Source organism: Phacochoerus africanus, chromosome 4, assembly GCF_016906955.1.
Source record: "Phacochoerus africanus isolate WHEZ1 chromosome 4, ROS_Pafr_v1, whole genome shotgun sequence".
Taxonomy (NCBI): domain Eukaryota; kingdom Metazoa; phylum Chordata; class Mammalia; order Artiodactyla; family Suidae; genus Phacochoerus; species Phacochoerus africanus.
Window position 1 is genome coordinate 10,758,967 of NC_062547.1, and position 15,041 is coordinate 10,774,007.

The following is a 15,041-nucleotide window of genomic DNA, read 5'->3' on the forward strand; positions in this document are numbered from 1 at the left end:
AATGAAAGTGAAAGATGGAAAGCATCCCTCCAGCCTCCAGAAGACAGGCAGACACGGGAGTGAGGGAAGTAGGCAGGGAACGAAGGGAGGTTTTTGGGAAGCGGGGCTGGCAGGGACTTTGCGACCCAGGCTTTTGTTCCACACCCCACCGCACCATGTGACCCAGCCCCGGCCCACAGAAGCAGTAAAAGGGGAAGCTAGAAGCACCCAGAGTTTCTCAAGAAGCAGAGAGCTGGACAGAAGCCGAGCCTGGAGAGAGAGGATCCGGGAGGGGCGGCGGGGGAGGCAGCCCGCGGATGAGCAGGAGGTGGAAGAGACAGCGGGGCCAGGGAGAGCCGAGGGAGCACCCTGCAGCAGGACCCTTCTCCCCGGAGTGCCAGCCAGGTGTCACCAGGGGAGGAGACAACGATTAAGAAAAGGCGACCAACCAACCGGGGAAACCCACAGGAAAGGAGGGGGAGGGCAGAGAAGTGGACAGAGGAAGGATGGGGGGGGCGTGAGGACGGGGTTTAGGAGGAAGAGTTAGGAGTGGGAGGAGAGGAGAGAAGAAAGGCGAGATTTAGGGAGCGGGAGGTAGAATCTGGGTAGCAACCCAGGCCCGAGGGGGTGAGGAAGACAGGGAGAGGGCACCGGGGAGCAGAGGGAGAAAGGGAGAAGAAGGGGGACCAAACGGTGTGAGAAAGGAGGGCGGCCAGTTTAGGGGGAAGGGCGGAAGTCTTGGGAGTGAGGATCCCAGAAGTGCAGCGGGGGCCCAGGATGCCCCGGCTGGGCGCCCCAGGGGAGCCCCGCGAGTCCGGGGAGCGCCGGCCGCTGCTGGCGCGCAGGCCGCGGGGACCCCGACGGGGGTGGCAGGCGGCGGCAGCAGCCGTGTTGCTGGTGGAGATGCTGGAGCGCGCCGCCTTCTTCGGCGTCGCGGGCAACCTCGTGCTCTATCTGAACAGCGAGTTCTACTGGGCAGGCGAGCAGGCATCCCGGGCCGCGCTCGTCTTCCTGGGCGCCTCCTACGTGCTTGCGCCCGTCGGCGGCTGGCTGGCCGACGTGTACCTGGGCCGCCACCGCGCCATCACACTCAGCCTGTTCCTCTATCTGACCGCCACCGGCCTGCTGGCCGCCACCACCTTCCCCGACGGCCGCAGCTCCTTCTGCGGAGAGATGCCCGCCTTGCCGCTGGGGCCCTCCTGCCCCTCGCCCGGCTGCCAGCACACCTCGCCCACCCCCTACTGCGCGCCCACCCTCTACGCGGTGCTGCTGCTGCTCGCCCTGGCCGCCAGCTCCGTCAGGAGCAACCTCACTTCTTTCGGTGCAGACCAGGTGAGTGGTGGTGGGAGGGCCCGCCCAGAGCGGGAAGCCAGAGGAGGGCAGAGGGCAAGCCATGTGGACCCGGGAGTTAGGAGGGTTTGGCTGTCAGCGTGACCTCGTATAAACCACTTCCCCTCTCAGGGCCCAGTTTCCCTATTTGAAAGAAGATGGGGTGTCTGTGTGCGTGTGTTCACTAACGACAATAAGAATGGCAAAAATATTCCCGTTGTGGCTCAGGGGGTTAAGAACCCCACTGAGGTTCTGGGTTTGGTCCCTGGCCTCACTCAGTGCATTAAGGATCTGGCGTTGCCCTGAGTTGTGGCATAGGTCACAGGGATAGCCGATCTGGCAGTTGCTGTGGCTGTGGTGTAGGCCCGCTGCTGCAGCTCCGATTGGACCCCTAGCCTGGGAACTTCCATGTGCCGCAGATGCGACCATAAAAAGCAAAAAAAAAAAAAAAAGAATGGCAACAATAGTGATTACCAAAATTGGCCTTCTTTAGCTGTGTGCCACTTTTTAGCCCATTTCATCCTCTGAACTACTTAGGAGGTAGGTAGTTATATTATGTCCATTTTACAGATGAGGGCACTAAAGTTTCAGGCCATTCATCAGGCCTCATAGAGAGCAGGTCAAAGAGCAGGGTAAGGGTAGCTGGACCTCAGGCCCCACCATGAGCCCCATCTCGTATGTTATAGGGATCTGAGAGCGAGCGTGGAAGCAAGCCTCTTCCTGCCAGCTGTGCCAGAGGCTGAGTCAGGCTGATCTATGCAGATCTCAGCTCTGCCACTCACCAGCCAGGGGCACTTGAGCCAACACCTTAGCTTCTAAGTCTTTCTCTATCCCCTTTGGACAGAGCACAGCACCTAGAAGAAATTCAATAAATAGTTTACTAAATGAATGAGTAAATACCTAACCACATGGCTGTATTTTGATAGCTCTGCTCAGTGGGATATTAGGCAGTAATTTAAAAACATGTAACATGATTTTTTAAAAAAACACATACAGCGTTAATGAGCAAAAGCAGTGCAGAATTCCATACAGAATATGATTACAGCTGTGTGAAAAGACCAGGTGTCAGTGAAAGAGGGGAACTGGAAAAATTGTAATAGTCATGTGATCAGGCCACGGGACTAGTTGCACTTTTCCCCTAATTGTGTTTTTAAATGTTCTTTAACTGAGTGTATTACAATCAGAAAGGGGACTTTTTTTTTTTTTTTTTTAAAGAATCTTTGCATCCGGCTGGCATCCTCAGTCCGGCATCCAGCACAATCTCCAATGCCCTTGCCAAGGAGTTACTCATTCATCCTGTTTGGATTCCTTTGACGATGGGGGACTCACTATCCCCAGGATAGCCCTGTCCCTTTCTCAGACACCACTGACTTTCCTTCAGACCAGGAGACCTCTCAATATCTGCCATTGAGAATCACTCATCTTCCCTTAATTCTGCTCTTTCACAGACATCCCGCCCCATCCCCAGGCACCTTTAGTCTGTGACCTTGATCCCACTGACTTCCAGAGGGCCTCAGCCACCTATTGCCTCCCATCTCCGCCCCCCTGCTCATTATGGTGGCAGAATTCGTCTCTCAGAGGCTAAGTCCCTAGGCAGAGCCTCTGGTGGCATCAACGGTGACAATGGCCCCCATGCATTCTCCCATTTTCTGAGCCTGGACCTTGGCTGGGGCTGGGCCAAGCTAGAAGGCTGTTGCAGGGCCTGATCCTTAGAACAGTTCGGAAACATTCAACTGATTTGCAGCAGAGATGGACATCATTGGATTTGAATTCTTTAAAAATGGCCCTGGGAGTTTCCTGGTGGCCTAGCAGTTAAGGATCTGGTGTGGTCACTGCTGTGGCACAGATCACTGCTGCATAGCTTCGATGCCTGGCCTGGGAACTGCCGCATGTCACGAGCACAGCAAAAAATAAAAAATAAAAAAGCTCTGGCTACAGTGTAGAGAGTGGATGGGGGTTACAAGCTTGGGCACACCAGAGCAATGAGGAGGCTGCCGCAGAATTCAGGGAGGGCAGTCAGATGGGGGGGCGGGGAAACACGTGGGTGGGAGGAATTGGCACCATCTGGCAGACAGCTCTACCCAGGAACTGAGTGTTTTACACACTTGCTGATTTCAGAAAGGGGCGTCCATCATTCTCGACAAAGTGCCTGCTCATTTTGGGAGAATTCATTTATATCCTGAATGGACGGCCTGCTCTTCCCCTTAAAGTTGCAATTGCCATATTCATTTACATCCAATTAATAAATGGAGTGGCTGCTCCTAATGGGACTTATTCAATTTTCTGCCTGAGCGTCTACAGCAAGGATTTGCAGTGAGAGGACAGGCCCCTCCCTCCCCATCGCTAAGAGGACCCCTCTCAATCTCCAAGGGGATGCAGTTTTAAATGCATCTATCTGGGAGTTCCCGTCGTGGCGCAGTGGTTAACGAATCCGACTAGGAACCATGAGGTTGCGGGTTCGATCCCTGCCCTTGCTCAGTGGGTTAAGGATCCGGCGTTGCCGTGAGCTGTGGTGTAGGTCGCAGACTCGGCTCGGATCCCGAGTTGCGGTGGCTCTGGCGTAGGCTGGTGGCTACAGCTCCGATTAGACCCCTAGCCTGGGAACCTCCATATGCCACGGGAGTGGCCCAAAAAATGGTAAAAAGACAAAAAAAAAATGCATCTGTCTGGACTCTAACTTTCCATTTGGAAAAGGAACAAAATACCTCCTTACCTTTTCTCAACGCAACTACAGAAATTAAAGCGTGACGCAAATCTTCCTAGCTAATGTACCTCTGGGTGGAAGGAAAGCCATGGAGTCTGCGATTTGAGGAGTCAGGGTGATGGGATACAGAGTCATTTATCCAGAGAAGTGACCTCCAGACCTCACTGCTCTGTCAAAGTGCAGCAGCCTGGGCCCTGCCCCAGACCTGCTGAGTCGGAATCTGGGACCAGAGTCTAAGAGAGGTACAGGCAGCCAGTTCAGTTCATCCAAGCCAGCAGACCGGAAGGGGGCCTGGGGCCTGGCTGTTGCAGATTGATCCAAATCCTGGGTAAAGATTGTCCGCCCTTCTGCCCTTGCTGGGGGGCCTGCATTTTTTTTTTTTAACTAGGCCAGAACCCCCTCTTTGAGCTGTTTCCAGAACCACTTCTGTTCTTCCAAATTATGCCAACTTTGTTTAACTGGGAGGCAGGTGGGGGTGGGAGCACAATAGAAAACGCCATTTGCGTCTCCAAACTGTAGAGGAAATTCTCAATTAAACTTCTAACTATTCTTTCAGTAACATACACAAATCACATTTAATCACGTGGAAGAGACCTGAGATCTTTCCTGGCTTCTTTTCTGCTGATGAAGGTGATGCATACCGTAAGACTGCTCAGAGACAAAGGGATACATCAGCTAGAAATGAACGAAATGGCATCCGAGACATCTGTTGTGTGCCTTACTTTGTGACAATAAAAAAAAAGCAGTGTGTGTCAAGAGCATGAAGAAACAGCTGTGCCAAGATGTCCTGATCATTAGCACGTTGACTCCCAAAAGAAGGGCTCATTGGTTTATTCAACAAATATTATTGAGCATCTATTTAGTGATCAGAATTAGGAAAGTGCCAGAAGGCCCAACCACTGACCCAAGAAGTGTCTCTGTGGGACAGGGGATAGAGACCCAGAGAGTATATGTCATGTCAGGCTGCCCCCACACCTCTTTGGCTCTCACTCTCACCCCTGCTTGGCAGGTGATGGATCTTGGTCGCCATGCCAGCCGCCGCTTCTTCAACTGGTTTTACTGGAGCATCAATGTGGGTGCTGTGCTGTCGCTGCTGGTCGTGGCCTTTATCCAACAGAACATCAACTTCCGGTGGGGCGACAGCATCATCGTGGGCTGTGCGGGGCTGGCCTTCTTCATCTTCCTCTTTGCCACTCCCAGCTTCATCACCAAGCCCCCCACAGGCAGCCAAGTGTCCTCCATGCTCAAGCTTGCTCTCCAAAACTGCTGTCCCCGGCTGTGGCACAGACGCTCTGCCAGGTAACGAGGGGGATCTGGGTGAAGAAGCCACCAGCCTGGAGAAGCACTGGGGCTCTTTGGGGAAGGCACGGTCCAGTGTAAAGATGTTCTGGGAGTTCCCTGGTGGCCTAGGGGTTAAGGATTCAGTGTTGCAACGGCTGTGGCTCGGGTTCCATCCCTGGCCTGGGAATTTCCATACGCTGTAGGCGTGACCAAAAAAATAAATAAATAAACAAATGAGGTCTCAAACAAAGACGTGCTGAATCCTCTTCAGGGGAGCCCTTTGTGATGTCCATCTGTCCAGTGGGCTGCCCGCTATGACTGAGGATGGCAGTGGAGGCCAAGGGGGTGGCGGTGGTATGGGCAGTGGCTTAACTACAGAAAGGACGAGGACGTTAATGGTTTTGACAGTGACGGTGGTGATAAGATGAAGGTGGTGGTGGTATCGGCGACAATGAGGACAAACGCTGGGCACGGTGATGACAGCGGCAGTAGAGGTGGTGATTATGGAGATGATGGCACCAGTGAAGGTTCTACACTGCCTTGATGTTAAGTATAAGAAAGTCTAAGAATGGCGTTCCCGTCGTGGCGCAGTGGTTCACGAATCCGACTAGGAACCATGAGGTTGAGGGTTCGGTCCCTGCCCTTGCTCAGTGGGTTAAGGATCCGGCGTTGCTGTGAGCTGTGGTGTAGGTTGCAGACGCGGCTCAGATCCCGAGTTGCTGTGGCTCTGGTGTAGGCCGGCGGCTAAAGCTCCGATTGGACCCCTAGCCTGAGAACCTCCATATGCCTTGGGAGAGGCCCAAGAAATGGCAAAAAGACAAAAAAAAGAAAAAAAAAAGAAAGTCTGAGAATGGCGTTTCCATCGTGGCGCAGTGGTTCATGAGTCCGACTAGGAACCATGAGGTTGCGGGTTCGATCCCTGGCCTTGCTCAGTGGGTTAAGAATCCGGCGTTGCTGTGAGCGGTGGTGTAGGTTGCAGACGCAGCTTGGATCCTGCGTTGCGGTGGTTCTGGCGTAGGCCGGCAGCTACAGCTCCCATTAGACCCCTAGCCTGGGAACCTCCATATGCCGCAGGAGCAGCCCTAGAAAAGCCAAAAAAAAAAAAGAAAGAAAGAAAGAAAGTCTAAGACGTCGGCCAAACCAGCTCTTTGCCATTAGCTGGCATCCAAGGGAGGCAGTGCACAGTGGCTTCCTTTTGTCCCTCTCTTTCCTATTAATCGACTCCTTATGCTAAGCAAACCCATCTCCAGACCTTGGCCCTAGCTGGAGCACTAGGATCCAGGTAAATGGAGAACACATAGAATGTGCTTCCCCCCAACCTGCTGCATTGCTGTAGGGTTTTGTTTTAATCCATTGCTGCCTAACAAACCACCTTAGAACTTAGGGGCTTAAGCACCCATCTTTTTTGGCCTCTCAAAATCCTGTGGGTACCTGGGATCATCTGGGTAACTCTGCTTCTGGCACTATCACTGGGGGCTGCCAGCATCTGGGGACTTGAAAGGGCTAGAATATCCAAGATGGGTCCCTCCCTCGCTGGCAGTCGATGTTAGCTGTCAATGAGGGCTCGTATGGCCTTGCTCCCAGGTGGCTGGGGCTTCTCCCAGCAACATGTCTGGGGGGGTTTGGCAAGAGGAGGGAGCCTTCCAAGATGGATTTTTTTTTTTTTTTAAAGGCTGCACCCATGTCATATCGAAGTTCCCGGGCTGGGGATTGAACCTGCACCTGTGCAGCAACCTGAGCCACTGTAGTCAGATTTTTAACCCACTTCCTCAAAGCAGGAACTCCAAGTGAAAATGTGCCAAAAGGCAGGAAGTGGAAGCTACTTGTTGCTTTAAGGCCTTTTGGAGGTTTGGAATCCCAGAGTCTCATTCCTTCTTCAGTCTGCTGGGCAGCACAGTCAGAGGCCAGCCCAGATTCAAGGGCAGGGCAGAGAAACTCCACCTGTTTGTGGAGAAGCAGCAGCAGCACAAACTGGAGCCGGGGGAAGCCGATGGTGGCTGTCTCTAGAAGAAACCACACTGGTATCATCCCTTTTGGAATCTCAAAGGATGAGGCAAGGCTTTGGGGCAAGAAGGGAATAGAAGCCTCTCAGGACAAAGGGCAAAGGGCACAAGGTCAAGGTTGATCTTGCCTGTCTCCTAATAATGCTCCCTCCACCCATAGGTCGCTATTCCTTGTTCTGCATGGAGAGGGCTATCGTGTTGCCTGTTGAGGAGGCTGAACTTAGAAACCGCACTGGGGGGACCCGGCCTTCTTAAATTGTGACAGCCTCTTTCTCTGAGTCAGGCGTGGGCTGGGGCTTCCCTGGTTCCCATGGCTACTTGACACCACAAGCCAAAAAGTCCCCCAAGACTCTGATCACCACAGCCCCCGGTCTTACTTCCCCCGGGACCCAAGAGACCACAGCTCTAGGGTAAAATATGTGTTGACACCACCTTTGCTACAGAGATGCTAGTGATAGATTGACAGGGCCAGTGCCAGCACTGGAAAAATAATGGCGATGGTAATGAAAACTCCATGGAGAGGATGGCTCTGGTGACAGGGATCCCCTGACTCCTGGTGATGGTAGGGATGCTGGCATTGGTGAGGATGGCAGGGATGGCAAAAGGGATGCTAATGGGGGAGTGAAGGAGACCAGAGCGGTGGTTTTAGAGATGATGGTGGTGATAGGGGACTGGGATTCAAGTAGGGGATGATGATGGAGGTGAGAAGGTGGCCGTGGTGGTGGTGGTGACGACAATAGCTGCCGTTTAATCTGCTGCCTCTGTGGCCCCTCAGAGACCCTCCAGATGCCCAGCTGCTGCCTGACCAGAGGTCTCACCAGCCTGGCCCTTCCCCCCAAGAGGACGTGGCCAACTTCCAGGTGCTGGTGAAGATCTTGCCCGTCATGGCGACCTTGGTGCCCTACTGGATGGTATACTTTCAGGTCAGCATCCCTGCTCCCCTGGCCCCTCACTAGTCTCATTTCTCACCATAGATGCCTAAGGTGCACAGAAAGGGGGCAGGGCACGAAGAAGGAGAGGGGCTTATAAAGGGAACAGCTGCCCCCTGAGCCGCTGGGGTGGGGGGGGCCTGGCACAAAGCTGTCCCAATAGTTTCTCCCCCTGGGTGGCTGGGCATGAGAAGCTCTGGAGATGGGGCTGAGGTCCAGTGACTGAATATGTCACCCCCCCCCTCGCAGCCTCAGTTTCCCCCTTAGACAGCGCTGCAGCTTTCAGATTCTTCAATTTGGCCATGGAGGCCCAGAGAAGGTGTGTCAGTTGCCCAAGGCCCTACAGCAAGTTTGGAGCAAGCTCAGTGCCTCAAATGCTTTGCAACAGCGGCTCCCCACCCTGGCTATGCCTCAGAATCTGCGGAGCTTTTAAAAAATAAATATTCCTAGGAGTTCCCATTGTGGCTCAGTGATATTGATCCCGACTGGTATCGATGAGGACGCAGGTTCAATCCCTGGTCTTGCTCAGTGGATTAAAGATCCGGCTGCCATGAGCTACAGTGTAGGTCACAGACGCCGCTTAGATTCTGGCGTTGCTGTGGCTGTGGTATTGGCCGGCAGCTGCAGCTCTGATTCGACCCCTGGCCTGGGAACTTCCATATGCCACAGGTTCAGCCCTAACATGCCCTCAAAAATATATACAGATTCCCAGGTCCCACCCCAGACCACTGAAAGAGTATTGCTGGGGAGGTTTCTGGGGTGATAAACTCAGTCTAGTTTGAGAACCACTGCTCCCCTGACCCCAATCCCCAGGGGAAGATCACTGAGGTGTAAGTGTGGGGGGCTGTGTGGGGGGGGGGGCAGCAGCCTAGCCCCAGCCTCTAATTCCCACACTACAAGGTCGTTGCCTCCCACACCCCCTTTGTAGGAGCCCTGTTTCAGGTTGCAGAAGATGGGGGTTACTTAGGGCCAGCCTGCTGCTTGAGGATGGCACAGAGGCAGAGGTTGTCCGTGATGGGACAGGGTGGAGGTGGGGCAGATCATGTGCCCACGGCTGACCCCCAGTCATACCAGTTGTTAGAATACTGACATCCTTCCATTCCAGTTGGGAAACAGCTGCTGCCGTGAGCAACCCAGTTGCCCTCCCCTGCCCTGGGCCCTGCTTTGGGATTCATCATCAGCCCTCATAGCAACTAACAGAGTAATGGTGGCATTGGTGATGATGTGTGGTGTGGTGGGGGCAGGGGGCAGGGGGCAGGGGCCTGCACCTGCGGCTGTGTCCAGGTCCACACTGGTGATCAGTGACTATGCAGTCCCCAGATGTGTCAACCTGTGGGGTACAGCTTGGCCTCAGTGTCAAATGAGAGCTCCCCGTGGGGACAGCCATGTCATTATCATCCCAATGTCAACAAACATTTATCCACGCCTACTCTGCGCCCGGCTGGCCCTGGAGACACGAATCTGAGCCAGACCAGCTGGGCCCAGGCTCTGGAATAAAGCTGCACGCACGGTCCTCAGGCTTGGGAGTGGAGCAAAGGGAGCTCCCGAGGAGGGAGGAGGGTGGGAAGGTCACTTTCCCCTGAGGCTGGGAGAGGGGACAGCGGCCCCCCCACCCTGTGTGCCTGCAAAGGAATGCCTGCCGTGGAGCTGGGAGCATCCTGAAGTAGAGGCAAGGCAGCTGGTGGGCTTGGTTCCAGCCTCATCTCCGTGTCCCTTGGCAGATGCAGTCCACGTACGTCCTGCAAGGTCTTCACCTCCAGATCCCCAACATCTTCCCAGACTGCCCTGGCAACAGCTCTGTGGCTCTGAATGCTCAATGTGGCAGCTACAAGGTGAGAGACACCCCCGCGCCAGGTTGGGCTGTGGGCTTCCTCTGAGAAAAGGAGGAAACGAAGCTGCTGCCACACGCCTGCCCCCCAGTGGAGTGGCAGGGCTGAGGACACAGGAAACGCACCTGGAGGCCCAGACATCCCGTAGCAAAACTCAGCTCCTTGAAAGATTTCAGGGCAGCTCCCATCCACTGCAGTTCTGAAGCGGGCCTCCCTGCCCACTTGGCACTAGGCTCTCAGATCAGGCACACGCAGGTCCCTCCTCAACTCTGCCTCCCTCCCTCTCTGCCTCCCTCTCTGGGACCCCTGGATGTCTGGACCTGTGCCGTTCACCAGGACTTTCCCAACCAGTTCTTTGGCATTTCAGAGACTCTTAAAATCAAAGATCTTCAGAGCTGGCAGGTAAATGACACATTTGCCACAAGACCTCCTTTCCGTTCCCATGGCAGACATCACTAATCAATCATGGCATTCTTTCCTGCTGAGTCCATGAAAGTTCCGGGCAGCCACTACCAGTCAATAGAAGTGAGAGGAAACTGTTTGCCATCCCACTTTAATCTGTCCCCTGGTTACACAACTGAGGAGTGTGCATTCTGAAGAGGGGAATGGACTGACTCTGGGTGACCCAGGGACAGACTGGGTGGAGTCCAGATCTCTTGACTCCAGCCCAGAACTCCTGCTCTGCTAGCCTGCCTCTATTGGTTCTTTCCTGCCCAGATCCCAGAAGCCTGGCTCCTTCTGGCCAACGTCGTGGTTTTGCTGATTCTAGTGCCTGTGAAGGACCACCTGCTGGACCCTTTACTGCTACGGTGCAAGCTGCTTCCCTCGACTCTGCAGAAGATGGCACTGGGGATGTTCTTTGGTTTCATGTCTGTCATTGTAGCAGGTATGTGGCCTGAGTGAAGGGTCTTGGGAAGGGGTCTGGCCTTGTCTGGGGCTGGGCATAGGCAAGTTCTATCATGGGTTGATGCTGAAGCCCTGGGCCTGGGCCAAGTACACCCCCCACCCATGGGTGCCAGTCTTGGCTTTGCAGAAATCATGAGCTGAAAGAGATCCTCCTCAATTCCAGCCTTACCTCATTTTGACAGATAAGGAAACTCAGGCCGAGAGAGGAAAAAATGATTTTCCCTAGTGGGATGTAAGATCCCTGAAGGCAGGGGATTTTTTTTTTTTCTTTTTTTACTCACTGCTATGAAAGATGCATGTGGGCGTTCAATAAATGTGTTGAAATGCATTTTCCAAAGACACACGGCCACTTAGTGGTTTAGGGACATTTTTCATAAAAAGTATTTATTATTTATTATCTTCCTTCTTCCACTTCAAAGGGATTTGAAACCACTTATAAGAAAGAGTTCTGGGGAGTTCCCATTGTGGCTCAGTGGTAACGAACCCGACTAGTATCCATGAGGATGAGAGTTTGATCCCTGGCCCTGCTCAGTGGGTTAAGGATCCGGTGTTGCCATGAGCTGTGGCGTAGCCTGACACCTGCAGCTCTGATTTGACTCCTTGCCTGGAATTTCCACATGCCATGAATGCAGCCCACTGTCCCCCACCCTGAAAAAAAAGAAAGGGCTCTGGTAAAGAATCCTTGCATGACCACTGCACAAACCTCAGCCCCTTTCACTTTGTGACTTCATGATCCTTAAGTTACTTAGAGTCTCTGAGTTTCATCTTTAAATTGGGGAGTAATTCATTCAGACCCTGTGCAGGGCCCAGGCTCTACCTCACGGAATGTGGTCTAGCAGGAGTATTGTGAGGATTAAACAAGATGAAGGTGGTAAAGTACTCGGCACCGTGCCTGGATCACAAGTTGGCGCCAGAGGAATTAAAGCTTAATAAAGGAGTTCCCGTGTGGCTAGGTGGGTTATGGATTGGTATTGCCACTACAGTGGTTTGGGTCACTGCTGTGGTGTGGGTTTGATCCCTGGCCCTGGGGGGGACTTCCACATGCCATGGCTGCAGCCAAAAAAACAAAACAAAAGCCAACCGCCCCCCCCCCCACCAAAAAAAGCTCAATAAACAGTATCATGTTGCAAGGATGAAAATCAAGAATCTAAACTAGGAGTTCCCGTCGTGGCGCAGTGGTTCACAAATCCGACTAGGAACCATGAGGTTGCAGGTTCAATTCCTGGCCGTGCTCAGCAGGTTAAGGATCCAGCGTTGCCGTGAGCTGTGGTGTAGGTTGCAGACGCGGCTCAGATCCCACGTTGCTGTGGCTCTGGCGTAGGCCGGTGGCTGCAGCTCCGATTGGACCCCTAGCCTGGGAACCTCCATATGCCATGCGAGCAGCCCTAGAAAAGGCAAAAAGACAAAAAAAAAAAAAGAATCTAAACTAGATTTTTTTTCAGCTAGATGTTTTAATGCATTTTGTCCTATTTTGTCCTTATAATAATCCTGGGATTTTTTTATTCCTACTTCTTGCAATATGGTCACTGGGTCCCAGAGAAGTTAAGTGATTGGCCCAAGGTCACACAGGTAGCCAGAACTGGAACCCAAATCACCTAATTCCACATCCAGTATTCATTCAACTAGAGCACAGCTGTGTCCTAAGCAATGAAGGAAAAGGAAATAAAATAAACTTGGAAGCCAGGTTAGAAAGCCTACTGTAACACTTGATGCTCCAGCAGAGGAGTCATGTGATATCATGGAAATGAGACCAGCTTTGAAACCAGACATGCTGGGGCCCAAATCCAGTCCTAACTACTTACCAGTTGTGTAACTTGGGGCTGGTTGCTTAACCTACACTTCTTCTCATTTGCTCTTGCATATTAAATGCTTAGCCCATCAAAAGCTCTCAATTTAATGAGAGCTGTTACTGTTTTTGAGTGCAAAAACGAGCTCTGAGCTTCCTAGCAGCCAAAGCAAAAAGGGAAGAATTGGAAGGCCTGTATTCTTTTCCTTACCTGCTGCCTAGTCAATCACTGGCTACTTAATGAATGCCCATTACATGCCAAGCTCTGTCATGGGCTAAGCTGCCTACAGTGGGCCTGACTGTGGTGCCCCCTCTCCCCTACCAGGAGTCCTGGAGATGGAGCGTTTAGAGTACATTGGTCACAACCAGACGGTGTCCCAGAAGATCGGACAGAACAAGTACTATGCAGCACCGCTGTCCATCTGGTGGCAGACCCCTCAGTACCTGCTCATCGGGATCAGTGAGATTTTTGCCAGCATCCCAGGTACCCCGGACCCCTTCCCTGTTCGCACACTGGTGATGGGCTCTGCCTGATGGTGCCTTGAAGTCAGAGGTCTCATGGCACAGCTTCTGGAGCTTGTCTGCATGGAGGAAGGCAGGGTTTTCTGAGTGGGGCTGCATTCGCTCAATGGGGGCTTGTCCGCAGTGGTCTGTGCCAGGCACTGGGGTTTGGCAGTGAATAAGACACCTCCTAGACCAACTTCCCCCACAGTCCCCTCGGTGCCATGTCCCCCACCCTCTGTGTCTTTGCAGTTGCTGTTTCCTCTGCCTCAGATTGGAAGGGAACTCCCATTTCCCCTTCAAGTCCCCAGCTAAATGCCATCCTCTCCAAGGCCCCTGGGCAGAGGAGACCCTCTCTGTCTTCCCTTCATTCATGTGGCCCAGGGCAGAGGAAAGAGAGAAGGGAACAGATGTTGGGAGGTTTCTGAGGTGGAATCACAAGGATCTGGTGATGATGCTGACGGTGGGGAGAGGGGGTAGGGGAGAGAGAGGGTGAAACCAGGCCTGGCTCTGTGCTGCCATCCTTGAAATGGGAGCTCCAGGAGGAAGAGAAGGAGGGGAGACAGAGCAGTGGGGGAGCATCTGAGTAGAGATGTTCAGACAGGGGGGATGAGCAGGGCAGAGGCAAGGGGTTGCTGGTGCATGGGGGTCACAGCAGTTATCCAGGGGAAGCCCCGAGGGAGGCCTGGCAGGGGTGGGGTGAGGGCTGTGACCCTTCGGGCTGGGGTCTGAGCCCATTCTCTGCTCCTCCACCGGTCCCTTGGGTCATCCTTCCTCCTTCTCTGCAGGCCTGGAGTTTGCATACTCAGAGGCCCCGCGCTCCATGCAGGGCGCCATGATGGGCATCTTCTTCTGCCTATCCGGGGTGGGCTCACTTTTGGGCTCCGGCCTGGTGGCACTATTGTCACTGCCAGGAGGCTGGCTGCACTGCCCTGAGGATTTCGGTGAGTAGAGGGGCCTCCCTGGGAATGGGACACGAGGTGGAGGGAGGCTTGGAAAGGGGGTGGCTTTGACCCCAGGCAGAAGGAAATGGCATGCTAGGCTCTGGGGAATGGGGTTCTGGAGCAAACTGGGCCCATTGCCCACAGCCTGGCCTCCCCTCCTTGGGCCTCCGTTACGCTCACTGTGGCACAACGGGATCAGCGGCATCTTAGGAGCATTTGACACAGGTTCAATCCCCAGCCAGGCACAGTGGGTTAAGGATCCAGCATTGCCACAGCCGTGGCTTAGGTTGCAACCAGGGCTCTGATCTGAGCCCTGGCCCAGGAACTCCATATACCGCGGGGTGGGCATAAAAGGGAAAAAAGTGAACTAAGCACACCAACAAAAGTCCTTCTTGCTTCTGGAACTCGGCCATTTTGGCTGAAGGGTCACCTTTTTCGGTGGTACTTATGTTTTAAGCACCCGAAAGAACACACAGCTAACAGGGCATTGTAGACGCTGCTGGAGACATCCAGATGCCACAGGGCCATCTGCCTGCTGTTTTCAGAGCCTGCCCACGGCTCACTGGGGCTTCAGCTGCCAGTCTCAGGGGAGCCCTGCCCCGGCCCAAATAACAACCCCTCCTTTTCCCCAGGGAACATCAACAAATGCCGGCTAGACCTCTACTTCTTCCTGCTGGCTGGCATTCAGGCTGCCGCGGCCATCCTGTTCATCGGCATCGCTGGGCGCTATGAGAAGGTGACCCAGGGCCCAGCCTCCCAAAGCTGACCCAGGAGGGACAGTGGCTAAACAGCCCCACCTCCACCCCCTTGCCTCTCCCCACCCCCCAACGCAGACAGCGGCAATCACAGC

General features: G+C 53.8%; 1 protein-coding gene across 1 annotated transcript; it reads left to right on the forward strand.

The window, feature by feature from the left end:
* The first annotated feature begins 505 nt into the window (after window positions 1-505).
* On the forward strand, window positions 506-15,039 carry SLC15A3 (solute carrier family 15 member 3). Its single transcript, XM_047775618.1, has 8 exons — window positions 506-1,311; window positions 5,022-5,311; window positions 8,072-8,219; window positions 9,947-10,057; window positions 10,772-10,940; window positions 13,072-13,230; window positions 14,036-14,191; window positions 14,824-15,039. The coding sequence occupies exons 1-8, from the start codon at window positions 757-759 to the stop codon at window positions 14,955-14,957; spliced, it is 1,722 nt and encodes a 573-aa protein (XP_047631574.1). The 5' UTR covers window positions 506-756; the 3' UTR covers window positions 14,958-15,039.
* Window positions 15,040-15,041: the final 2 nt, after the last annotated feature.